We start from the raw sequence: 25,298 nt of genomic DNA, 5'->3' as shown, positions 1-25,298 counted from the left end.
AAACCAGGACTAAAACCAGGACTAAACTAGAACTAAAACCAGGACTAAAACCAGGACTAAACCAGGATTACATCAGGTCTAAACCACAACTAAACCAGGTCTAAACCAAGTCTAAAAGCAGGACTAAGCCAGGACTAAACCAGGGCTAAACAATATGACACTAACAGTAGGTGAACATAATTTCAGGCAGCAGTGATCTCATATAAAAATCATTTCTCTATCAATAATATTTTTAATATGATTAAGTAAAGTCTGGGCTTTTTCTTTTCTTTTCTCAGATAAAACAAAACATTTTATGTTCAGATCCTCGTCTTTGCTTCTCTACAGTAAACAGTTGTCTGTTCATGGAGACTTGGGCTCAACAGACAATATGAAGAGAAAAAACAAGAATTTTCAGGATGTGGTCGCTACATTCATGTCGTTTTAAAAAGCATGACAATATCAAGTAATCCAAAGTATTCAGATTACGTTTGGGGTATGTAATCTGTAATCTGTAGGGGAATACATTTTAAAAGTAACCTTCCCAACACTGGTTACCACATAGCTGATGATGCCTGAGCAAGTTTAATTTTTTTTCCTGGAATATCTATGGGAAAAAAAGAAAAAGACCATAAAATAATAAATAATAATAAAAATTGAATCAAACTGAACGAGAGTGTGTGTCCAAACGTAGGACTGGTCGTGTATGTGACTTCTTCTGCTCCTCACTCACACTGAAGTAACACCAACGCATGTTAAATCTTAAGTTTCCACCAAAGATGAAAGAAACCCAACAAACTTTCAAGGTGCATTTGTGAAATCTTTGACTTGCGACACCGCGATGAGGTCACACTGTATCTTCCTAGGCAACTTTTTCACAAGCCAATCAAATTCAAGCTTGACACTTTAGAGCAGAGGTGGTATCAATAGTTTCCACTGTGCATCTGATTCTCAAGATGATCCAACCATCTACAGTTCTGTTCGTCCTAAGTCTTGTGTCGGCCAACAAAGGTGAGCATTTCTTTTTGTATGTTTCTTGTTTTTCTGTTTCATAGACTAAAACGTACTTTCTCTTTTATCTCTTCAGCTCAGATGAATTTTCATGAAACAAACCATTTCCTCTTAGCTACTGTAGGAGATAACATCACCTTACCCTGCTCCAATAAAGACAAGTCAGACAAGTCAGTGCTCGATGCTGCACTTTACTGGTACAAGCAAAGTTTAGGCAGTGAAATAGAGCGCATTTCTTCTTTCTCTAAATATAAGCAGATTAAAAATTTACACGGAGAATTCAACAAAAAACGTCGATTCACACTGGATACTGAACATGAAAATAATACCCTAAATATAAAACATGTACAAATGTCCGACTCAGCAGTTTACCTGTGCATAAGTTGTTTTCTACACGATCTAGACGTCATAAAAAGTGTCACTGTGATTGTGAAGAGTTTGAGCCCAACAGTTAAAGTCCGTCAGTCTCCACATGAGGAAACAGAACCAGGAAATAATGTGACTCTAAACTGTAGTGTCCAGACTGAGAGGTGTGAAGGACAGCACAGGGTTCACTGGTTCAAACAGTCTGAAGAGTCTGCAGCAGGAGTCCTGTACAGTCATGGAGGAGGTCGTGTGGGTGATGGGTGCAAGAACAATGGAAAAAGTCCAACCAACTCCTGTGTGTACAGCCTCCCCATACACAATGTGAACTCAGAGCAGACTGGGACCTACTACTGCGCTGTGGCCGCCTGTGGACAAGTCCTGTTTGGAGAGGGGACCCAGATGACAATAAAAGGTGAGTTACATCTGTAATATGGGAAATAATCTTAAAGGTGCACTGTGTAACTTTTCTGGTGGACGATCTGTCATCTGCTTGCCTCTGTGATCACCTTGGATTCTCCATATTAAGGCCTTAAACAAATATATCTTGTATTTATTCAATTACAGTACAATTTTTATTTTTCAAAATTAGTGCAAAAACATACATTATTTCTGTGAATGGTCTCACTTCTCCACAGATCTGACCTGTAACTTTTCCTGGCAGGTGGCAGACCCTATTAGAAAAAACACATCTAAGGCGATTGAAAACGAATAAATATCCTCAGCAAATTTGTTTCCTTCTGTGTAATTTGGTTAAACTAGTCTATTATGAATCCTTTTTCACCTTGTGTGTTTTCCTTTTTGGGTATTCTGCTTTTGTTTTTGTACTTTCCTGTTGCTTCGCTGCTATTTCTTCAATGTGGGATTAATATTATTAGAGTTTGTTTAGTTTTACTCTATTCTAAACGTGCAGTCCAACCACATGACCAAATCCAAAGTTCACTGGTGCTACACTCACTGGTGGCCTCGTGATTTTCTTTTACTGCATCTTTAACTTCATTTTTTCAAATGTGGACACTGTTTACTCCAATATATTTCAAGACAGTGAGGATAAAACACATGTCAGATTCTTTGGTTCTACCAAACTGTTTGGAAAAGATGAGCAGATGCAGTCAGTTAACAGTTTATTTGGTGAAGCACAATATTAAAATAAAAATTTAAAATGAGTATAAAATGGATAAAAGAATCCTAAAAAAACCCCAATGTAATAAAAATAATATTTTAAAAAATCCAGTTTGGTGAAAATCTGAATTAAAATGGGTCGGGTGCTGCGGTCATTGTTTGAAGGTCCGTGAGGATCTGGCGAGATTAGTCCCTCTGGTCTGACCACTGCCACGTCCTGTAGTTGACTGTAAAAAACGAGAGTAAAACAAAGTCTTTCAGACTGCGACTGGGTTCAGCCTTATCATCAGAAGACCCTCTAGTCAGAAAATCCATGTTCAGGTAGTGTTTTCAGTGTACCACAGATCTTGGAGGGTATTTTCCAAATTTTCACCTCAAAGTTCATAAAGACATAAATTTTTATACGAACTTCCAATTTTGCGAACAACTTGAAAATAAGAGGCCTTGATATTTTTAGCTCAGCTCAAAGTATATGTACTATTTAGGCGTGTCATAAAAATGCTCCTGTTCTGGGTATCCCGCCTGGTCGTATTGAAAAGGGCAAACTGTAAGGCATTTTTAACTCAGCTTGTGAGCTAAAATACAAACAGAGTAAAAAACAAGGGCTCTTCTCACATTTGACACATACAAAATGTATTTTACAAATGACTCATGGACCCACCGCTTTGACTCTTCCTGCACTAATCAAGGAATTGTGATCCATTTTTCCTGGACTGGTTCTGATCACTTCTTCTTCTTCTATCAAACTAGAAACTAAATATCATCCAAAAGTTTACAGCTCCAGTGTAGAAGGACTAAACTGTCTTCCTCAGACGCTCAAATGTCTTGTGTTTTTGTAGCGAGAGGAGATAATTCATCCATAATCTACATCCTGAGTGGAGCGTTGGTGTTCTCCTCTGTCCTGGTTCTGTTTCTGGCTTTAACCTTGTGGAGAACGAAGAGGAAATACTGCAGCTCCTCCACAGGTAATTCCAATAAATATTATGTCATTATTTTCATGTATAGTGTTGGTGATTCCAGTAACTTTGCGATCAGATTCTCAGTCATGTCAGAAACATGTCAACAAGGTAAATACACTTTATTGTATTGTCTTTAAAAAGAATCCAAGAAGTTCAAGTACATAAGAAGACAAAATGTACATCTTTGGCTTATTCTCAGTCTGTCTTTGGTTTACTTCAGGGTGATTCATTATTTTCCTCCCCTCATGTTCCTTCCTGATTCATTTTTCTAATATGTGTTGCAAATCTCAAAATGTGTCATCTGTTCAAAAAAGCTGGGACATTTATTTGTAAAACACTTTATATTTCAGAACTCAAATGGCGATCTGGATCATCTTCAACTGCTAAGGGTGAGGTGAGTCGAGACACAAACCATTTTACAGAGTTAACAAAAAGTAGTATAACCGGGTGTTTAGACTATTCTGACTGTGGTGCGTCCGTGAAGGCGTCCACCTGTGCGTCGCTGTGCGTGGCTCCCGGCGTCACTGATTACGGGATTAGAAAAGGCTGCGCACGCCGTAGTGGGGCAGTGGGGGCTTTCGGTGGCTTGTGAAGGCAGCGTGTGTAAGTGCCGGAGTTGTTCTTTCAATATTTCTTATAGAATTTGCCTTAATGCGATGTGTCTGACTACATTTTAAAGGTTGTCTGGAGTAGGCGGTGGTGCCGGCGGCCGCTCGTAACGAGCTCCGAGCCCCATGTAGAGTGCACCCTTCTAAATTTACGGTACATGCTCTTTTGTTGGATACCTGGGGTGGTGGTCGCTCTATCTGAAGCTAATTTATTTTTCCCTGTGTAACAAATTGCCACTGCTGCATTATTCTTCTCTTTATTCTTTATCCTTATTCTTAGTGTTGGTTTTAATTGAATAACAGTAGCCGAGGTCTTGGAGGGAAGTGCAGTATTTGGTCAGGTGGTCAGTGCAGTGCGAGGTTTGGTCTCAGGGTTGGCACAAGTCACTTTAGCCCAAATAGGCCTCCTCAACACGAGCACTTTCACCAGCTTGAATTTTATGCCCTTTATCGTAACGAAGCCGACCTCAGACACCTCGGCACACGCACTTTAAGTATCCATTCACATTATCCAGGTTTACGGAGCATTAGCACTTTAACTTCTTGTAAATGTACTGTTTAACCAGTGTTTGGGTTAAATCCTACGTTTATGACGGTTGAGTGGTGTGTAATTGTATCAAGAAGGGAACCAGAAAATGAAATTGTGTTTTAAATGTTTAGAAGATTAAATAAAGATTTGTAACTCTTATACCACATTGCCCTTGTCCTTTTTTATGCCAGCACGTACTCTGTGAGTAATAAGGGCGCTTGGTACAGTAGTGTTAAAAGTGACTTATTTCCCTGACGTGTTTGGGCAGTAGGACTTGTGTCTTCATCAGAGGTGACTGCTGTGACTCGTCTCTTGTGCTTGTGTGTGTTCAGTGTGTCGACAGATCTGTCACATCTGTCAGACTGAACACTCGTACCACCTCATGTGGACGCGGAGGTAAACACCCCCTCCACTCTGTTGATGGTCCTCTGTTCCGCTTCTTGTTTCCAACAGCCTCTCCACATATGATATGGACATTTTCTGTTATTTGTATAGAGTAACAGTATATCTCTGTGCACTTGAGTCTGGAACACGCTCCCCAACACATCACTGAGCCCAGGCACTTGTTTGTTGGAGTAAGAGTGGTCACCAGGCCTTTCCCATATGTTAAATCGTGGGTCTGGAGCAGGTACCGAGCTCCAAGTGTCACAGACTCATCTCATCAAGTCCTGTGACAGTGACGCCCGATGTTCTCTGTCTGTAAGTGTAGTGAGCTTCAGGACTCATGCAGGTCCCACAACACTTAGAAAGTCAATAAAACCAGTGTGCCCTGACACACTGACCTCTGACCTCTGCACCTGCCACACTGACCTCTGCACCTGCCACACTGACCTCTGCACCTGCCACACTGACCTCTGCACCTGCCACACTGACCTCTGCACCTGCCACACTGGCCTCTGACTGTGAGTGTGACTGAGGTTTGGGTCAAATCCTGCAGCTGTCGTAGTTTGTGTTTGTGTAAATCTGTAAATACAACACCACAGTCAGTGTAAACCCGCCGTGATCCATAAACTTGCCTCTAAACTTACCTCCACTGCAGCTCCACTGCAGCTCTCCACTTGACAGAGTGATTTAAAGGTGAGTCTTTTCTGTTTGGTGATCTCTTTAACACTGTGTGAGTGTTAGATTGTAACCGGACCATCAGCAGAGACAAGGGGCCGTTCACTTTGGCTCACACCGTCACAACAGCTGATAAGACACGTCACAGCAGACAGACACACCTCTGATCAAGGCGGCAGTCCTATCACCAAACATGTCAGGGAAATGAGCAAGACACTGTTTGTCCTACTGGAAGAAAATGTAAAGTTTGCTATAAAAACAAGACAAAATTCATTTTCTGAACATAATTTACTAGAGTTGGTCGGTATCTCACCATACAGTCATCGGTGGTATTTGTACTGAAAACAAGATTGTTGCAACGTTTGTCCCATTTCTGATTGGCCAATCCTCCACTCCCCAATGATTTCAACTTAACCTGATCCTGTAATCTTGTTATCATGTTGCCATGTTACGCCAAATATGTTTACAAACCACTGGAGTGAACATGTTCTTGCTGTTGCAGGGTCAGGAGCAGGACGTGGACTCCCTCCATTACGCTGCTCTGAGAGTCCAGCCTCCGTCCAGAAGACAGAGAGTCACTGCTCACACTGACTGTGTGTACTCTGATGTTCTCCCACACCACTGAACATGGACATGGTTTAAGTGTGCTGGTTTCACATACTTACTGTTACGTAGAGAACAGGGAACTTTGCTGCTCCTGTGCACTTGCATCTGTACAAACATTTGTCCAAACGGAGCCTTTAATTATTCAGACTTATAACATGAAATGCTGAATTCCAGAAAATGGATATGAGAATGTAACAAATCTGTAAAGACAAAAGTTTTGACACATCTCTCAGTCATCCTCTAAAAATGGTTTGGAATCCGTTTCTCCTTCTATGTTCAGTGTGTTTTTGTCAGTACCAGCCCAGGACGAGATTCTGGGGTTTTGTAAACACACCGATTTTTGTTTTCAATAGATTTGATCTAAATGTGTCGCCCCACTACAGCTTTACTGTTTAAAGATGCACTGTGTCACTTTTCTGGTGGAGGGTCAGTCAAATGCTTGTCTCCACAAAGATGTTATTGTTTCACAGTATGGCATTAAAGCTTTCTATCATCATGGAGAGCAAAAAAGACCAAGTAACAGGTCAGATCTGTGGAGAGGTGACCCCGCTTTTTTTCATTTTCGACCAATAAAACCACCTGTAATTGAATAAATGTAAAGTAGAGCTGTTTAATGTCACACTGTGGAACATTCCAGGCAGATCAGTGACATCTCCATAGAAACGAGCAGGTGATGGACCCCAACTGAAAATGTTCACAATACATATTTAAACAGATTAAAATAGGTTTCTCTGCATCTAATTATGAAGTGTTTTATTGTCTGGTAATCAGGAAGTGCACTGTTAGCATTCTAGAGATGTCACATTTCTGCCAAGATTATTTTTTTAGAGTTGTTTTCTTGCTGAGAAGGAAAAGAAGAAGGTGTGTCTCTCTGTTATTGACCACTGACTGTTACACTGTTTGATTTTCACATTTATTGGTTAAACAAATGTAGTTAATATGATGAAGTGAGATTCAGGAGCAGGACCAGGCCTCAGCCGTCCTCTCCTCTCACCAGTGAACCACAACTCACCTCGACCACACCTCGAATTTCCCAGAAGCCCATATGTAGCAGCCTTTCCCATCATCCCAGTTTGTCTCGGCGAACTCGACCCCACCCTCCCATCTCTATTTTGTCTTTCAGTCAGAAGACCCCTACAGGGGGGGTCCCGTTCTGGCTGGGCCAGTTAAAGACTGAGACGCCCCCACCTAGAGTCTCACCATCTCCACCACCCAGCCATCTCCGCACCGCTTCATACATTATCAGTAAACTTCTTTGCACGTCGTTGTTGGTGTGGTCCCAGCTAGTGAAATGATCTTGTTGAGCCCTAAGAGGCGACATGTCCTTTTGGGCTTTACAAAAATGAAAGTTTTTGGATTAAAACCACAAACGTGACATTTGGAATGCAAACGATTCCCATGAATAACAACTGTCCTTGTTAAAATATGACTATAAAAGTGGCTTGACAGAAAACCTTAAATAATAAGTCTTAACAAATGCTACAAATGGAACAGTCTTCTGTTACATTTCAGACATTTTAACTCCATCCAAGTCTCCTCAGGAGCCTTTTCAGTCTGGGCCTCGGTTTTGGAACGACCTGCCTGAGGAAATAAGACTCACACCATCACTATAATTTTTTTAATCACCTCTTAAAACACACACATCGGTTGGCTTTCCTTTTCTTTTTATTCTGTTTCTGTTTATTTATTTATTATAATTTATTGGATTGTTTTCATTATTATCTGTTTTTGTGCTTTCTGTGTCCTGTTTTTATTATTTTTGTATTGTTCATTGTTGCTTGTGTAGCAGAGCAGCATATTTGTACATGTACTTCAAGGTAGTAAAGTTGCCAACAACGCCACCTGGTAATGCCAGGACACAGTGTTTTTCCCCACCCACTATAGACACACAGGTTCGTTGACTGAATATGGCGTGAGACTTGAATATACTTTACATTGAATTTATTATCCATTTTTGCAAAGGGTTAATAACAAATATCCTCCACCAGTCCTGTGCGTTCATTGGGTCGCATGGCCTCGTTGCTTGGAGTTACCTTAGGACCATTATCACAGTCAATATTGCGCCTCGCAGTAGCTCTTCCCCAAGACGAAGACTTCAGAGAGCGAGTCCTTTCACCAAGGGCCACGACCACAGAACAGACCAGGTACACGGAGAAAGAAAATAGAAAGAAAAGGGGAGGCTTCCCGCCAGCAGGAGCCTAAATATAACATGTTACATTTAACGTACAATACACACGACAAAGAGGAACACAAAATAAACCATAGCGACATACCGTGTAGAATTCACCGCGGCACGCCACCCAAACACGCAGAGGACCGCCCAGCGCCGAGACACAAAAGCTAAAAACACAACCTGCGTTAACCTCACACACGGCGTTACTGAGCCAGCAAGACGATTTCCCCACTTACCCCCACGATGCCCGCACACTCTCCGCAATTACTGCGCTGAACACCTTGCAACAGTAAACTTAGTGCGCCTAAACGTGGTCCACTCGGGGCCTCGCGTCTTGCGGCCATGACAGCTTGGCTCCGCCAGCGTGCAACGTCAGCGGTCGGCGTTCAGGAGGGAGGGCGAGCGTAGCGCATAGTGCCCCTTTTATAGGCGGGTTTGTGACCCATAAACCCGATACTATCACATTTGCCCCCCCAAATTGCATCGGCGACCCGACGATGGAAATTTTAAGAACCAGTCATTCCCAGACAGGCGTGGTAATCATATCAAAACCCTCTCTGTTTTACCCTAGATGCATCACCTTCCGTCCCCGAATATTCGGCATGACGCAACTCGTAAAACGGTAACGCTATTTAAAACAAAATTGCCGTACTGTTGCAGCGGCGCACTCGACCGCGATCATTCCAAAAGTCCACGATTAAAAGGAAATGCCCTAAAGGCTTAAGAGTTACTTGGGGCCCACGTACTTTTAAACCAGCTACTCTCCCACGAGCCTACACCAGTCATTTTCAACAAGTACGCCGCCATGACACCTAGACCCCTGGGGCCTGCGATGAGAGCAGCCCCACTATGCCCCCCACCACACCTGAAAATCCTACCCCGGACGTCGAGCTTTCGCAGAAGCCTCCCCTTTATCTCTTTGAAACAGTATCAGTCGCAATTCCACCATCTACATACAAATACAGACAAGAGGTAAAAAGAAAACATTGCATACATTTTCAGTGTGCCCTGTAGCCGTCACAGAAATAACATTTTGCCTAAGTCCACCTGTACCAAGCACAGAACAAAATATGCATTCCAACATAAAACTACACACAAAATAAAAATGCAAACCACACTAGAAACTTCACATGAATGCATTAAACACAGGGGGGGTCATAGCCTACGATATCCTGTACGCACAGCCTTAGCAGCACCATTATATATACACACAATGTAATCTTAATTCCTCTATGTCACCACACACAGAGAAGTACATTAGTCTGCCATAATTCAGTCATCCTGCCGACAACGCCAAATGTAGCAGAGCAGCATATTTGTACATGTACTTCAAGGTAGTAAAGTTGCCAACAACGCCACCTGGTAATGCCAGGACACAGTGTTTTTCCCCACCCACTATAGACACACAGGTTCGTTGACTGAATATGGCGTGAGACTTGAATATACTTTACATTGAATTTATTATCCATTTTTGCAAAGGGTTAATAACAAATATCCTCCACCAGTCCTGTGCGTTCATTGGGTCGCATGGCCTCGTTGCTTGGAGTTACCTTAGGACCATTATCACAGTCAATATTGCGCCTCGCAGTAGCTCTTCCCCCAAGACGAAGACTTCAGAGAGCGAGTCCTTTCACCAAGGGCCACGACCACAGAACAGACCAGGTACACGGAGAAAGAAAATAGAAAGAAAAGGGGAGGCTTCCCGCCAGCAGGAGCCTAAATATAACATGTTACATTTAACGTACAATACACACGACAAAGAGGAACACAAAATAAACCATAGCGACATACCGTGTAGAATTCACCGCGGCACGCCACCCAAACACGCAGAGGACCGCCCAGCGCCGAGACACAAAAGCTAAAAAACACAACCTGCGTTAACCTCACACACGGCGTTACTGAGCCAGCAAGACGATTTCCCCACTTACCCCCACGATGCCCGCACACTCTCCGCAATTACTGCGCTGAACACCTTGCAACAGTAAACTTAGTGCGCCTAAACGTGGTCCACTCGGGGCCTCGCGTCTTGCGGCCATGACAGCTTGGCTCCGCCAGCGTGCAACGTCAGCGGTCGGCGTTCAGGAGGGAGGGGCGAGCGTAGCGCATAGTGCCCCTTTTATAGGCGGGTTTGTGACCCATAAACCCGATACTATCACACTTGTATAGCACTTTGTAAACCTTGTTTATAAAAGTGCTTTTTAAATAAAGATGCATTATTTTTTATTATTATTATTATTATTATTATTATTATTATTATTATTATTATTATTATTCACAAAAAGAAAACATAGAAGACATGTAAATGAGATACTAGTGTGCTGTACATTGTTCAGACTTGTATATAGTTCATATATTAGAACCAGCAGTGTGGATGACATGAACATGATCACCACATCTTATCTCACCTTTTCATTTTGACAGAGAGCACAAGTTTACCCACAACACCATGACCGTATCAGACTACAGTGCAGACAGCACATTTGTTCAGTTTACAAGGAAACGGGTAATCTTGCACTTTTTTGCATCTGTCACCCTCAGCCAATCAAATGCAAGACTAGACTTGAAAAAGCAGTGACCACATTCACACCTTTTACTGTTCTGCACAATCTTCAATGATGTTCTCTGTTCAGACTCTCTTTACTCTTGCGCTGGTCAGTTCAGGTAAGCAGAATTGTACTATTAATCCAAATATGTTCCTGTCACTCTAGAACGCTTTGAAAGTTTTGTTTTCATTTGTCTTTTTAGCGTCGATGTCTGACCTGCCATTGTCTGTAAATCAACAAGAACAAGGCAGTTTCCTCTTAGCGTCTGTTGGAGATAACATCACCCTACCTTGTCGTTCTGCAAAAAATGTTAAGGATGGAGCTAGACTTAACTGGTACAAACAAAAATTGGGCATGAAGCCAATGGTCATCTGTTCATACTATAAATATGACCAAAAGAGTGAATTTTATGGAGAATTTCTCAGTGACAATCGTTTCCAGCTGGATAATGACAATGACAAAAATAACTTACACATCAACAACATAAACATCTCTGATTCTGCTGTTTATCACTGTGTGCGATCCTTTTTACACCAAAGTGAGTTCCAGGAAAGTGTCACTGTGATTGTGAAGAGTTTGAGCCCAACAGTTGAAGTCCGTCAGTCTCCACATGAGGAAACAGAACCAGGAAATAATGTGACTCTAAACTGTAGTGTCCAGACTGAGAGGTGTGAAGGACAGCACAGGGTTCACTGGTTCAAACAGTCTGAAGAGTCTGCAGCAGGAGTCCTGTACAGTCATGGAGGAGGTCGTGTGGGTGATGGGTGTAAGAATGATGAAAAAAGTGCAACCAACTCCTGTGTGTACAGCCTCCCCATACACAATGTGAACTCAGAGCAGACTGGGACCTACTACTGCGCTGTGGCCGCCTGTGGACAAGTCCTGTTTGGGAACGGGACCAGGATCACAGTAAAAAGTGAGTTATATCATATTTATATCAAATACAGTGTTTTTTTGTTTTTCATTTTGTTGTAAATTGTTCATTTGTAGGTGTCTCAGACAGTATGGTTTATGTTCTGAGTGGAGTTTCCATATTCAGCACCAGCCTGGTCGTTTTACTCACATTTTGCTTCTGCGTCCAAAGCAAGACAGGTAAATAACTCATGATACTGTTCAATCTAAAAATATGGTACTATTGGTATATAAATATGGTATATTATACTGAGTATTAAGGGGTCGAGAATATAAATAGTGTAAGGTTGGTAATGTTACACAAGAATATGTCAAAACACTTATGGGTTTGTTCAGTAGTTACTATCCAATACACAATTACACTAAAGAGGCTTAGGTTAGACTTTTTTGTCCCAGAAGGGAAAATGTGTCTTCTGCATTTGACCCATCCTTCAATGCCGCCTGTCAGGAGTTGGACCCAGGGACCAATCTCCACATGTTGAGTTAGTTTTGGTCAGGACGGCCTTAGTTGGACAATTGTAACTGCGGTGCACACAATTATTCACACCAACAAAAAAATACAGCAATCAAAGTGATAATGCAGGTAGAAGGTAGGATTATGTGCACAGTGGGATTAGATTGTGTCACAGATTCTTTAATTTATACACTCCGAGGAGGAAAAACAAGATTAAATTGAACACTTCTTTTCTTTTGCAGACACATGCATGAGAAATTCTACAATAAAGACTGAGGTATGAGCGTGTTTACTGTGATCTCTTAATTTACATTTTCACCGGTCTTATATTGTTTTCACTTTCCAGGATTTCTCCAAACTTGTCCAGTACAAGACCACAGAACAGATGAACAGAAGGAGCAGACACACACCTGACACATGGACTCAATGTGTCTACTTCTGTGGCAAGAAGTAAAAGGGAAAAAAAAATATATTTACAGATATGTTGCCATCATAGACTGTATATGAAAGGAGCTGTCACACCTTGACGATTTAGCCAGCGTATGCCAACATGAAAAATTTGGCAAATACCCTGGTGTATGTCGGGTAAGTTCTAGGTAAGTTTAGTATAAATTCTGAGCACGCTGAAGCACGCTGGCATACGGCGACGTACGGCAAGGTCATCGGAAAATTTTGAGCATGCTTAAAATTTCTCGCCATATGTCAGTGTGTGCTTATACGTCCTGCATAGGTGGGCCATAAGTTGTAGGTAAGTTATCCGAACATTGACACACGTTCACACACATTAATTGTAAGTTAGTCAGAAGTCCAAATACACTGAGATAATGTCTCGCATACCCATGCCCATAAGTAACGTGTTTTGAACCTGTGTGTAACTTATATCCAACTTACCTAAAACACATATTGACGTATGCAGATGTATTTGACATGTTCCAGACGCCAACAGAACTTACTGAACGTGTTTCTAACTTGTAGCTACTGTATAATGGCGTATTGGCAGTGTTTAGGGAAATTAGTTTATAACATTGGGGAGGAAACCGTCAGTACTCCTCCAGATTAATGGTTAGCAGATCAGGTGGTAACAACCGCTACACATATCGTCTGGCAAGGCTGACACGAGAAGACATAGTAGCTGTCCTCCAACATCAGCATGATCTCACTGATTTGACACTGTGCCAGTTGTGTGCCAGTATGGCCAGGAGAAGAAGAGATTAACGGTGAAGAAGGAACTGGGTGACACCATGAATCGGGAGTTATGAAGTTATGAAAGCAGTTATGAATCATCGAGCAGCAGCCTTTTTATATACTGCCATGCGCTGTGCATAAGTTAAACTGCCGGGTATAGGTTGTGGATGCTGGAAACATGCCAAGGATTAGTTGGTATAAGTTATATGTAAGTTCTCAAAACGTTCTATATAAGTTACTGATACATTATGTATACGCCCAACTGAATACGAATACTCTATATACAGCCAAATAAAAAAAATAAATAAAAAAACATCAGTCGTGTCAAGGTGTGACAGGGTCATAACTAACTCCCACAGCCGTGCTTCTGGCTCCATCGACTCCAATCACTTTCTATTAAAAAATCACATCATTTTGGTCTTAAAACGTTCATATTAACTGGCTTTACTGATCCTAGTGCTATTTTCCCGTTTTCTGCCTTAATGAGCTTCATTTGACTGGAGCCGAACACTTGGGCCAATGGGTGACATCACACTCCTGTAGTCCGCTTCTTTATACAGTCTATGGTTGTCATTTAAACTGATCTATCTTCTTTGCTGCTGTAAAACGCTTGAGTTGCATTTGTGTAATTTGCATCATTTTATATCTGCAATATGTTTTCCTATCAAGCCATTTTATAGTGTGAGTTGTGTTATGATGTTTTATTGTGTGTTTATGTCTTATACCTTGTTCTTTAGGGCCTTTTAATACAATATTTTTATGATTTTAATGATGGTTATTATTACAACATTATGACTGCATTTCTCTGTTCTACTTTTCATTTCATTTTTTATGGTCAGTTTAACTTTATGACACCTTTGTTGTGTTTTGTAAGTTATATGAATGAAATAAATAATGTGTGACCAGCAATACGAGTCGGCTCCTTAACCTGGATCTCAGGTTTTAAAAGAATCAAATAGTTTTCTTTTCAGCTACAAATGCTGAACCAACACAAGAAACAGCACAGAGGCAGAGCAGGCAACACAAGTGAGAGATTTAATCATTATTTTTATTGTAGTGCAATTTTTTATTTCAATTATGCATCATTTCAAAGTGTAAATGCACACTGTCAGTTTAAACCATTTTAAACAAATCGCAGCCTTGGTTATTTTTCTTCTCTGTGTTAGTTTGTTGTTAAAATTAGTTCTCACTCAGTCAATTACAAATAGTAAACAAAATAACTGCAAAAGGGAATCAGATGTGTGTGACTGCAAACCTCCATTCAAACAGTTTCCCTTCCTAATGGAATTGAAAAATAGTGAAAGCGATGGGCAGGATTGATCCACAGGAAGAACCAAAAAGGAAACCTTTGGCTGCCTAAATCATCCCGAGTTTGCAGTGAACATTTTGTATGTGGAGTGCTCAGCCTTGGTTACGAATTCAACAAATCAACTCTAAGGCGAAAGGCACCAGCTGTTCACCAAGAAACACCTTCCACTGTAAAGAGACCAAGACGTGATGTTGCTGTAAAACCACAAGAACAAGAAAGTGCAGCTCAGTCTGTTTGTCTTCTGTACCTCTCGCTTAACAAACGGGATCCCGATTTAATGGCGCTCCACTGTTCACTGCAAACTCAGGATGATTTAGGCAGCCAAAGTTTTCCTTTTTGGTCCTTCCCGTCCTTCGCCTTTCAATATTTTTCAATTCCGTTAGTAAGGGAAAAAGTTTGAACAGAGGTTTGCACTCACACACATCTGATTCCCTTTTGCATTTATGGAGTTCGCAAACTTCAGAAGCAGATTTCTCGAGCCATTTTCCAGTGTTAGGATCCAACAACCACACAATTACGATGTCCAAATTCCATAACTAAAATATGTCAATATCAGAACCAGAAATAAAAGTGATATGGTTCAAAAGACTAGAAAAGATCGACTTTGTCAATAGACACATCCCACTGGGAAATCAAACATGGCGGTTTGATGCTCACTTTTTCGGAAAATCATTCCCAGTATGCATTGCTCAATGACCGGAAGTCAGAAATTTGTGATGCATGTATGGAGCTACTGCCAGGAGTGAAACAAACACTCCCATCTCAGTACTGACTATGGAGTTGTATCCTGGAGGGGTCGGCAGCATGTTGGAGAAGATCACAAAAAGATTAGCGGACATTGACTGTAGGTTGGATGGAACTGTGGCTCTAAATCGCAACATGCATAATATTTCAAAGATAAGTGATGCCTTGCATAGAAAGATGGGAAGACCTTAGAACCAATGGACAAAGAGAGCAGTGGAATATGGAATATGTAAATTGGACACAGCTGCTCGCTCTAAAACCTAAACAACCCAATCTTATCTTTTGGCCTCCCCGAGCCAGCAACGGTCATGACCAAGGCCGGTCAGAGTCAAATCGCACTCATCCTGGTCCCTCCGGAATCCCTCGCAGCTTCTTTTGTATCCAGCGCTTTTTAGCTGTGGACCGGATGGTTGGGTCAACTCTACACCCCTTCCCTACCCTGGTGCTAGTCCTGTGAAATGTTTGTACTGTGTTTTGATTATGTACTGATGTGCAGAGATGTTTTTTGTGCACTCCCCCAAACCATAAACTTATATCAGAGCATGGTCTGGGGCAGTTCTCTCTTTTTTTTTTTTTTCTCCTCCCTCTAGCCTCATGTTATGCTGCAGTGTTTATTCCTACCTGCTACCTGTCTCCCGGTCCAGTCCACATAGTCATCCCCATGTATTGTATTGCTTTGTATGTTTGTTATGGACGGACGGGGGGAAAGGTTCAATTTCGATTCCTTTGTACAGTATGTACATGCCACGTGGAGAGAATTGACAGTAAAGGCCCTTCAATTCTGTTTTGTCCACTCTTCTTCAATCTCATAATAAATCAATAGACAACAGATCAAATGAAACAAAACTGGCACCAAATTCAATGCAAAGCTTCACTTTTTGTTTGGGAAAAGTAACATCAGGTCTGTGTTTGTTCTGTTAAAGTACAAGTGCTTGTATAGTCTGTGGTGAAGGCCGTTGGTGTTCTGAGCTTGTTTGAAGTTTGTGTCTCTGCAGTAAAGCTTGTGGTTTCCATCAGGAAGTCAGAGTGAGTTTAAGAGAGTCCGACCAGCAGGCAGTCCTGTATCTGAACACACCAAACACAGAGAAAATATCAGTCATGTCAAAAACACACAACGCTCCACAATCAGTTCAGTTCAGTCAGTGAGTTGGGTCATTTTCTGAGTCATCATGAGGAAGATGTACAGTGACTTAGTGTAAGTTCACATGTTCCTGTTCTCTGGTCCTGGCAGCCACAGCTACTTCCTGTTAGACTGCGGGAGCCTCTGTAAAAGGCACAACAAATCATTGCTCCCACCTGATTTTGTAGCACAGTGTCACTCACATGCAGAGGAGAAATCTCCCAATGCAAACCATAAAATGAACCTAAACCAGAACAGATGATGGACATTTAAGTGGAGAAGTATTATCGCACTGTGTAATAATGCACTGTGCCCCCTCATGCCTTTTTGAAGGACGGCAGATGGAAATTAGCTTCAAAAACAAAAATCAGTGTATGTTCAGTGATATTTTTATACACTACCAGTCAAAGGTTTGGACAGACTTTTTCTTTTATCTTTTTATTTCCATGATTTGTAAGATTTGTATTGTAGATTCTCACTGAAATCATCGAAGCTATAAATGACACATATGGAATGTTGTTAACAAAAAAAAAAAAAAAAAAAGACACAACTCATAAAACTTGTTTCAGGAGACTTCATCATTGAAGCTCAAGCTCAGTGAGAAAAAGGTTTGCAGAGCTGTCGACAAAGCAAAGGGTGACTATAATTGAGTTATTTATCTTTTTTTTTACTACATCATTCTATATATCTTCAATCATATATTTGAGGTCTTCAACGTGTAAATAAAATGTAGAAAATAGCAAAAAACAAAACAAGAAAAAAAACAAAACACAGAATGAGAGGATGTATCCATCTATTCCTCTGCTCCAACCGCACAAACAGATGATTTTAAAGCTTAAGTTTTAGCTCAATAATCCACCATAACTTAAATAAAGCTTAGTGCATTTGTTAAACCTCAGACTTGTGACACCATGATGAGGTCACACGGTACATTACATTACAGCCAATCATTTTACCAGGCAACTTTTTGACGAGCCAATCAAATTCAAGCTTGACACTTTAGAGCAGAGGTGGTATCAATAGTTTCCACTGTGCATCTGATTCTCAAGATGATCCAACCATCTACAGTTCTGTTCGTCCTAAGTCTTGTGTCGGCCAGTAAAGGTGAGCTGTTGTAAGTTTCTTGTTTTTCTGTTTCATAGACTAAAAAGTATTTTGTCTTTTATCTCTTCAGCTCAGGTGAATCTTCATGAAAGAAACCATTTCCTCTTAGCTACTGTAGGAGATAACATCACCTTACCCTGCTTCAAGTCAGGGCTCGATGCCACACATTACTGGTACAAGCAAAGTTTAGGCAGTGAAATAGAGCGCATTTCTTCTTTCTCTAAATATTACCGGATTAAAAATGTACACGGAGAATTCAACAGAAACCATCGATTCACACTGGATACTGAACATGACCAGAATAACCTAAATATAAAACATGTACAAATGTCCGACTCAGCAGTTTACCTGTGCATAAGTTGTTTTCTACACGATCTAGACGTCATAGAAAGTGTCACTGTGATTGTGAAGAGTTTGAGCCCAACAGTTGAAGTCCGTCAGTCTCCACATGAGGAAACAGAACCAGGAAATAATGTGACTCTAAACTGTAGTGTCCAGACTGAGAGGTGTGAAGGACAGCACAGGGTTCACTGGTTCAAACAGTCTGAAGAGTCTGCAGCAGGAGTCCTGTACAGTCATGGAGGAGGTCGTGTGGGTGATGGGTGCAAGAACAATGGAAAAAGTCCAACCAACTCCTGTGTGTACAGCCTCCCCATACACAATGTGAACTCAGAGCAGACTGGGACCTACTACTGCGCTGTGGCCGCCTGTGGACAAGTCCTGTTTGGGAACGGGACCAGGATCACAATGAAAAGTAAGTTATATAATTAAAAAAGACAGTGATTTTGTTGTTAACTTTGTTGTAAATTGTTCATTTGTAGGTGTCTCAGACAGTATGGTTTATGTTCTGAGTGGAGTTTCCATATTCAGCACCAGCCTGGTCGTTTTACTCACATTTTGCTTCTGTGTCCAAAGTAAGACAGGTAAATAACTCATGATACTGTTAAATCTACAAATGTGCCAACATTAAACTGAGTATTGAGGGGTCGAGAATTTAAACAATGTGAGGTTGATAACGTCACGCAAGAGACAAAAAAATCCACCAAAAACTCAACTTTTACATGTATAATATGTCAAAACACTTATGGATTTGTTCACAGTTATTATCCAATAAACAATTACACTAAAGAGGTTTAGTTAGACTTTGTTGTCCCAGAAGGGAAAATGTGTCCTCTGCATTTGACCCATCCTTCAATGCCGCCTGTCAGGAGCAAAGTGCCACAGTGCTGGACCCAGGGACCAATCTCCACATGTTGAGTCCCCCCCCCATATATACAACAATTTAAACAGAAACATAAAATCTAAAAACTAATAAACATAAAGCTCTTAAAAGTTATAGTAAAAATGAAAATGTATAGCTAAGATCAGATGGAGACTAAGTAAAATAGTAATGATAATTTAATTTAGAACAACCATAATAATAACAATAATAATGATAATTTAAGTTAAAACAGGTAAAAGTTTCAGTTAAAAGCTAAATTAAAAAGATACGTTTTAAGTTTACTTTTAAAAATCTGAACACTCGCAGTGGACCTCAGATCCTCAGGTCGACTGTTCCACAAACGGGGGCCATAAAAGCTAAATGACGCCTCACCGTGAGTTTTAGTTTGGACTCTTGGGACAGTTAAAAGAAGACTACCTGAGGACCTGAGAGTTTGAGAGGCTCATTTGATAAAAACAGATCAGATAAATAAATAGGACTAAGACCATTAAGAGCTTTATAAACCAAGAAAAGAACTTTAAAATCTATCCTGAAGCTCACAGGAAGCCAGTGCAGAGACTTCAGTACTGGGGTGATGTGCTCTCTCTTCCTGATTTGTCCCCAAGCAGCAATTAAAGTCACACAGAGCAGCACATTCATTCACAAAAACACACAGTGACAAATACAATAATCATGTCTTTCATGTATAATATTGTAACGTGTCCATTTAGGTTTAACTTCCATCCTTTTCTCCAAAGGATTCCATGAAGTTCAAGAAGTAGAGCTTCTGTCAGTTTAGCACTGACATGTTCAGAGAAAGGAGTTTTACTTTGGAATATAGTTGTGTTATTTTGGTCATGAAGTCTTAAGATTCAATCAAAGATTCCAGTCATAAGATTTAAGAAAAGATCAGTTTGGACCAAATGGTTCCTTAAAACTCAGGTACTGATTATTTCACTGTGAAGGGAAGAAGAGGTCATTTTAATGTCACTTGTGTTCACATGCATCATTTACAAACATGTGCCAAGTATTAGAACTACTGTTTTCAGACGGCAAAGAAACACTTCTTCTTGTGTGTGTGATGAATAAAAGATTTTACAGTCAGCTGCAGACAGAACCCAGGACTCTGAGTTTAGAACAAAGTACTGCATTTACAATATACTCCAAGAAGGAAACACAAGAATAAATGTAATACTTCTTTTCTTTTACAGAGACATGCATGAGAAATTTTCCAGCAAAGACTGAGGTATGAGTGTGTTTTCTGTAATCTCTTAATTTACATTTTCACAGATTTACTTTTGTTTTCATATTCCAGGATTTCTCCAAACTTGTCCAGTACAAGACCACAGAACAGATGAACAGAAGGAGCAGACACACACCTGACACATGGACCGAATGTGTCTACTTCAGCGTCAAGAAATTAAAGAAGGGAAAAAAAAGAATAAATAACTTAATAAAATGATCTATCTTATTTGCTGCTGTAAATAATATGTGTTCTATTTGATTTTTACATTGTATTTGTGTTTATGTTTTTCTATTAAGCCATTCTCTAGTGTCAGTGTGGTGCATTATGGGGTTTAATTGTGTGTTTATTTGTTGTTTTGCACTGTGCCCAGAAAGGCACCATTAAATAAAATACATTTGAATGATTATTATGTGTTGTGTAATGTTTTTATTCATTTACCTTCAATGTTTAAGCATTAACTTTGTGGTGAGCTAAAGAACCAGAGCCTGTGCACAGAATATATGAAGTAAACAGTCACATTTATACAGCTCTACGTCCAACGACCCCTCACACTTCACCAAAGAACCAGTCTCTGTTCACACACTCATACAGCAGTGTGCACAAATACTGGAGGGAAAACAGGATAAATGTCTTGCCCAAGGATACAACAACAGTATGCACCTGAGCTGGGATCAAACCGCCAACCTGTGGGCTAATAGATCTGACAGCTCTAACAATGGAGCTACTGCCAGGAGTGAAACAAACACTCCCATCTCAGTAGTGACTATGTAACTGTTCTGTTTTGTCCACTCTTCTTCAATCTTATAATAAATCAATAAACAGTGGATCAAATGGAACAAAACTGGCACCAAATTCAGTGCAAAGCTTCACTTTTTGTTTGGGAAAAGTAACATCAAGGTCTGTGTTTGTTCTGTTAAAGTACAAGTACTTGTATAGTCTGTGGTGAAGGTTGTTGGTGTTCTGACCTCGTCTGAAGTCTGTGTCTCTGCAGTAAAGCTTGTGGTTTCCATCAGGAAGTCAGAGTGAGTTTAAGAGAGTCAGAGCCACACACACAGTCCTGTGTCTGAACACACTGTTGATTTCTGTTGTTTCAGGCATGGATATGTTTCTTACACTTCCTTTAATGATGATACAGCAGGATTCATCAGGACGACATACAGGCCAAAAGTCTCAGAGAGTCTGTGAGCGTCTGTGAGGCTTTCTGACAGTCTGAGGGTCTGTGAGTCCAACCAAAGCTTTAGGATTGTCCTTTTATAAATGTTTCATCTTCAGCTGATAGTTTTACCCTGGAATCCTCCAGACTTTCTGCAGCTTGTACGATAAATCAAAGGAGCAAGCATCATCTAAGGTGACTGAGCAGAACATTTAGCACTTGAACTGTAACAAGCATCAAGGATTTGAAGTCAATACACTGAGATTATTGTTCACAGCAAACACAGTGAAAATATCAGTCATGTCAAATTCCATCAGTGAGTTGTGTCGCTGACACTGTGTAGGGCTTTTTGTATTTGTTTTTTTGAGTCATAATCAGGAGGAAACACACAATGCCTCAGCCTACGTGAACATATCACACTCGTCCTGTGTGTCTCTGCTGTCTGAAAGTTCACAACAAATCACTGCTCCAGCTGTTTATTGGTGTCGCACTCACAGGAATTTATTTTGAGCGTGTTTCTCAAACAGAGAAGGTGCTTCCTCTTGTATCCTTTAGAAAGAACACTAAACTTCTCTTGTTCACTTGTTGTTTCACATGACTGACTGGATCACACACTTCACAGAAACAATATCCCAAGTGGGTTTTTGAATGTTGCGTTTCTTATTTTGGAACAGGTCAGTTTGTTTGAGAGTTTTTGACTGTTGCTTTGTTTTGCTGTTTGAAAAAGCACTTCCAGAGCTTCACACTTGCCTCAGTGTTTATGTACCAGAGGGTTTGTGAGAGCGAGGAGTCAGCGCAGGACCAGTCATATCCAGTTATTGTTTTTATTCCTCATTTCACATGAAGTGATCTTTAACATGATTCCTCTGTAAGACTTTATAACTGCCACACGGACAAAAACTTTAACAAATACTTCATTTATAAAGGAGAGTTTATAAAGAACTGGTTACAAAGGGTGAGTCCAACATGCACTGGGAACAGGTCTGACTTTACTGCCGCCAATGAACACAGCTCCTGCTCACAATTATTCAGGCTCAGTAACTACTTATACCATCTTAAGTGTCAAATCCAGATGTTATCAAAAATTAAATAAAGGCACACAATTAAAAGACAATCATAATTATGATTATGAAAAATAAAATCTAAAAGGTAAAGAGAGATAGGAAAAGAAAGAGGAGAGAATAATTAGCAGTATTCCATAAACAAACCCTCATTTCTTCATTGCCAAGGTTTAGTAATTCTACAGATTCCTCTGCTCATGATGCCCCCCTGAAGTATCTGAGCCTTTCTTAAACCTCAGACTTGTGACACCATGATGAGGTCACACTGTACATTACATTACAGCCAATCATTTTACCAGGCAACTTTTTGACGAGCCAATCAAATTCAAGCTTGACACTTTAGAGCAGAGGTGGTGTCAATAGTTTCCACTGTGCATCTGATTCTCAAGATGATCCAACCATCTACAGTTCTGTTCGTCCTAAGTCTTGTGTCGGCCAGTAAAGGTGAGCTGTTGTATGTTTCTTGTTTTTGTGTTTCATAGACTAAAAAGTATTTTGTCTTTTATCTCTTCAGCTCAGGTGAATCTTCATGAAAGAAACCATTTCCTCTTAGCTGCTGCAGGAGATAACATCACCTTAAAATGTTCCTATGAAGACAACAGCAAACTGCACGGTGCCACACATCACTGGTACAAGCAAAGTTTGGGCACAAAACCAAAGCTGATTTCTTCTTTTGCCAAATATCACCTGATAGAAAGTTTGCAAGGAGAATTCAACAAAAGCCGTCGATTCACACTGGATACTGAACATGACCAGAATAACCTAAATATAAAACATGTACAAATGTCCGACTCAGCAGTTTACCTGTGCATAAGTTGTTTTCTACACGATCTAGACGTCATAGAAAGTGTCACTGTGATTGTGAAGAGTTTGAGCCCAACAGTTAAAGTCCGTCAGTCTCCACATGAGGAAACAGAACCAGGAAATAATGTGACTCTAAACTGTAGTGTCCAGACTGAGAGGTGTGAAGGACAGCACAGGGTTCACTGGTTCAAACAGTCTGAAGAGTCTGCAGCAGGAGTCCTGTACAGTCATGGAGGAGGTCGTGTGGGTGATGGGTGCAAGAACAATGGAAAAAGTCCAACCAACTCCTGTGTGTACAGCCTCCCCATACACAATGTGAACTCAGAGCAGACTGGGACCTACTACTGCGCTGTGGCCGCCTGTGGACAAGTCCTGTTTGGAAACGGGACCAGGATCACAATAAAATGTGAGTTATATCTGTTATTATTATTACCTGACCTTGGGAAATAATCTCATGTGAAGTGCAATTGTTCACAAAGGCTACCATTGTAAAGGAATACAGTAAATATTCTTGGCCAATACAGTTCTTGCCTCCACAGGAGATGTAGTACAGTGCAGTAAAGTGTGACTGTTGTTAAACCAGCCTATTGTAAATCTTTTAAGTAAACTTTTTTATGACATTCTACTACGTTTTTAGCATTCTACTACTACTGTACTTTTCTACTGCATCACCAAAATTCATTCATTGTGGGTTGAAATTTTCTTTGACTAAATTCAGTTATGCTCTGCTTTACACAGTTCTATGCTGTAAACCCACTGGACACTGGTTACACTGTGAATTTGAACTTGAGTCATTTTATAAGATTTTTATTAAGAATGAACATTTTAAAAAGTGTGACACCTAAACTGCAAGAAAGTGTTGACAATAAAGCTACATCCACTTGGACGTCTGTTTTTGTCTCACAAATGACCCTTGGGTTCTTTTCATGAAGTCTTCCCAGAGTCATTCAGGACCTGTGATTATGTTTATGTTCTAGTCTAGGGTGACCATATTTCCGTTTGTGAAAACCCGGACACCTTACCGTGGGTGGGGACCTCGACATTGAGCTACTCTCACCTCACAACCTGTGCACATGGCCTCGCACTTGTCCCGAGCGGGATGGAAAACGGAGAATTTTTTGTACAAGTCATTGTTAAATGCGCATTTGTGCTTCGGCATGTTGCAGACTGACCGACTGTTTGTGTCTCGCTCTTTCTGAGTCACAGAGCTAAACAAAAACAAAACCTGGACGCCCTGGAAGGACGCAAAAAACTGACATGTCAGGGGAAAAATGGACGCTTGGTCACTCACACTGCCTTTACCAGGAAACTGATAAACAACTCTAGCCGCTGTTGTTTACAGCCTAATTTAAACTGCATTCTCCGCTCTCCTTTGTTTAAACCATCATTAGTCTTCACGTCGAGTACTTCATATTTGAGTCTTCTGTCAATTGTTAAAGCTCCAGGATGTGAATACCGAATACGATCTGAAATACTCAATGACTTCAACTAAACCAACTGGACTTCTTTAACTTTTGAAACTGACTTTTCTCTACTATCCAGACAGCTTCATCAGGGCTCGTGTGGGTGACTGTAACTCCCACCCGATGTAGAGGCAGGTGGTCAAGTTTTGGTGATGACAAAAAAAAAAAAAAAAAGATCTGGGGCACTCTTCGTGGCTCTGTCCCAGGTGTGAGAGCTGAAGCACAGTTCTCTTTGATCCTAAGGTCGGCCTCAAAGATCTTTCATACAGGGCGTCCTTCACCCACTGCTACATCTGGTGGGAGTCACCGTCACTGACACAAACCCTGAAATGTTCCACAGTATGACATTAAACCAGCTCTATCTTACATTTACTCAATTACAGGTGGTTTTTGGAGCTCCAAAAATAAAAAGGAAAACAGACATTCTGACTGTGAGCTGGATCTGTAACTTGATCTGGTTTGTTCTCCATAAAGATTTAACTCCATAATCTTGTTTAAAGTTCAAAGGCTTAATGCCATACTGTGAACCATTCCAGACAAAGGAATAACATCTCCATGGAGACAAGCATCTGACAGAAGTGGGTAGCAGT

General features: G+C 40.7%; 4 protein-coding genes and 2 long non-coding RNA genes across 8 annotated transcripts; 4 read left to right on the top strand and 2 right to left on the bottom strand.

The window, feature by feature from the left end:
• The first annotated feature begins 934 nt into the window (after positions 1–934).
• Positions 935–8,311, top strand: LOC110170130 (uncharacterized). Of its 3 annotated transcripts, XR_008632599.1 has the most exons (6): positions 935–990; positions 1,067–1,768; positions 3,315–3,440; positions 3,785–3,828; positions 3,919–4,196; positions 6,133–6,246. XR_008632599.1 is itself a non-coding variant. In XM_055156605.1 (5 exons), the coding sequence occupies exons 1-5, from the start codon at positions 936–938 to the stop codon at positions 6,219–6,221; spliced, it is 1,011 nt and encodes a 336-aa protein (XP_055012580.1). In that variant the 5' UTR covers position 935; the 3' UTR covers positions 6,222–8,311. The 3 variants fall into 3 exon arrangements, 2 of the variants coding, with proteins under 2 accessions (XP_055012580.1, XP_055012579.1); XM_055156605.1 differs by lacking the exon at positions 3,919–4,196 and having other exon boundaries at positions 3,785–3,823; positions 6,133–8,311; XM_055156604.1 differs by lacking the exon at positions 3,919–4,196 and having other exon boundaries at positions 6,133–8,311.
• Positions 8,312–8,316: 5 nt separating this feature from the next.
• On the bottom strand, positions 8,317–8,792 carry LOC110162510 (uncharacterized). The gene is made up of 3 exons (XR_008632601.1): positions 8,646–8,792; positions 8,510–8,576; positions 8,317–8,434 (listed from the first exon to the last, which is right to left on the bottom strand). It is a non-coding gene; the product is annotated as an uncharacterized LOC110162510 (long non-coding RNA).
• Positions 8,793–9,850: 1,058 nt separating this feature from the next.
• LOC129409823 (uncharacterized) lies at positions 9,851–10,538 on the bottom strand. The gene is made up of 3 exons (XR_008632600.1): positions 10,338–10,538; positions 10,201–10,267; positions 9,851–10,125 (listed from the first exon to the last, which is right to left on the bottom strand). It is a non-coding gene; the product is annotated as an uncharacterized LOC129409823 (long non-coding RNA).
• A 484-nt stretch (positions 10,539–11,022) lies between these two features.
• LOC129409822 (immunoglobulin kappa light chain-like) lies at positions 11,023–13,650 on the top strand. Its single transcript, XM_055156607.1, has 5 exons — positions 11,023–11,070; positions 11,155–11,868; positions 11,943–12,044; positions 12,561–12,595; positions 12,665–13,650. Exons 1-5 carry the CDS (start codon positions 11,025–11,027, stop codon positions 12,770–12,772), a joined length of 1,005 nt encoding a protein of 334 aa, XP_055012582.1. The 5' UTR covers positions 11,023–11,024; the 3' UTR covers positions 12,773–13,650.
• Positions 13,651–17,720: 4,070 nt separating this feature from the next.
• LOC129409705 (uncharacterized) lies at positions 17,721–20,443 on the top strand. The gene is made up of 5 exons (XM_055156214.1): positions 17,721–17,780; positions 17,851–18,534; positions 18,602–18,703; positions 20,193–20,227; positions 20,297–20,443. The coding sequence occupies exons 1-5, from the start codon at positions 17,726–17,728 to the stop codon at positions 20,441–20,443; spliced, it is 1,023 nt and encodes a 340-aa protein (XP_055012189.1). The 5' UTR covers positions 17,721–17,725.
• A 2,387-nt stretch (positions 20,444–22,830) lies between these two features.
• On the top strand, positions 22,831–24,837 carry LOC129409704 (uncharacterized). The gene is made up of 3 exons (XM_055156213.1): positions 22,831–22,885; positions 22,956–23,651; positions 24,788–24,837. Exons 1-3 carry the CDS (start codon positions 22,831–22,833, stop codon positions 24,835–24,837), a joined length of 801 nt encoding a protein of 266 aa, XP_055012188.1.
• The last annotated feature ends 461 nt before the right edge of the window (positions 24,838–25,298 follow it).

Source organism: Boleophthalmus pectinirostris, unplaced genomic scaffold (assembly GCF_026225935.1).
Source record: "Boleophthalmus pectinirostris isolate CB_2022bp ecotype Guang Dong unplaced genomic scaffold, ASM2622593v1 HiC_scaffold_20, whole genome shotgun sequence".
Lineage (NCBI taxonomy): Eukaryota > Metazoa > Chordata > Actinopteri > Gobiiformes > Gobiidae > Boleophthalmus > Boleophthalmus pectinirostris.
Note: the sequence above shows the minus strand (reverse complement) of the source record. Positions and strands in the feature narration are given on the sequence as shown.

What these genes read in the sequence shown, in the direction of transcription:
- LOC129409704 (XM_055156213.1), top strand. Translation starts at nt 22,831, where the DNA reads ATGATCCAACCATCTACAGTTCTGTTCGTCCTAAGTCTTGTGTCGGCC. An exon ending in TCTTGTGTCGGCCAGTAAAG is followed by an intron (nt 22,886 to 22,955) that starts GTGAGCTGTTGT and finishes TTATCTCTTCAG; the next exon opens with CTCAGGTGAATCTTCATGAA. An exon ending in GACCAGGATCACAATAAAAT is followed by an intron (nt 23,652 to 24,787) that starts GTGAGTTATATC and finishes TCTACTATCCAG; the next exon opens with ACAGCTTCATCAGGGCTCGT.
- LOC129409822 (XM_055156607.1), top strand. Translation starts at nt 11,025, where the DNA reads ATGTTCTCTGTTCAGACTCTCTTTACTCTTGCGCTGGTCAGTTCAG. An exon ending in GACCAGGATCACAGTAAAAA is followed by an intron (nt 11,869 to 11,942) that starts GTGAGTTATATC and finishes GTTCATTTGTAG; the next exon opens with GTGTCTCAGACAGTATGGTT. An exon ending in CTGCGTCCAAAGCAAGACAG is followed by an intron (nt 12,045 to 12,560) that starts GTAAATAACTCA and finishes TTTCTTTTGCAG; the next exon opens with ACACATGCATGAGAAATTCT.
- LOC110170130 (XM_055156604.1), top strand. Translation starts at nt 936, where the DNA reads ATGATCCAACCATCTACAGTTCTGTTCGTCCTAAGTCTTGTGTCGGCC. An exon ending in GACCCAGATGACAATAAAAG is followed by an intron (nt 1,769 to 3,314) that starts GTGAGTTACATC and finishes GTGTTTTTGTAG; the next exon opens with CGAGAGGAGATAATTCATCC. An exon ending in ATACTGCAGCTCCTCCACAG is followed by an intron (nt 3,441 to 3,784) that starts GTAATTCCAATA and finishes TTTATATTTCAG; the next exon opens with AACTCAAATGGCGATCTGGA.
- LOC129409705 (XM_055156214.1), top strand. Translation starts at nt 17,726, where the DNA reads ATGATCCAACCATCTACAGTTCTGTTCGTCCTAAGTCTTGTGTCGGCC. An exon ending in TCTTGTGTCGGCCAGTAAAG is followed by an intron (nt 17,781 to 17,850) that starts GTGAGCTGTTGT and finishes TTATCTCTTCAG; the next exon opens with CTCAGGTGAATCTTCATGAA. An exon ending in GACCAGGATCACAATGAAAA is followed by an intron (nt 18,535 to 18,601) that starts GTAAGTTATATA and finishes GTTCATTTGTAG; the next exon opens with GTGTCTCAGACAGTATGGTT.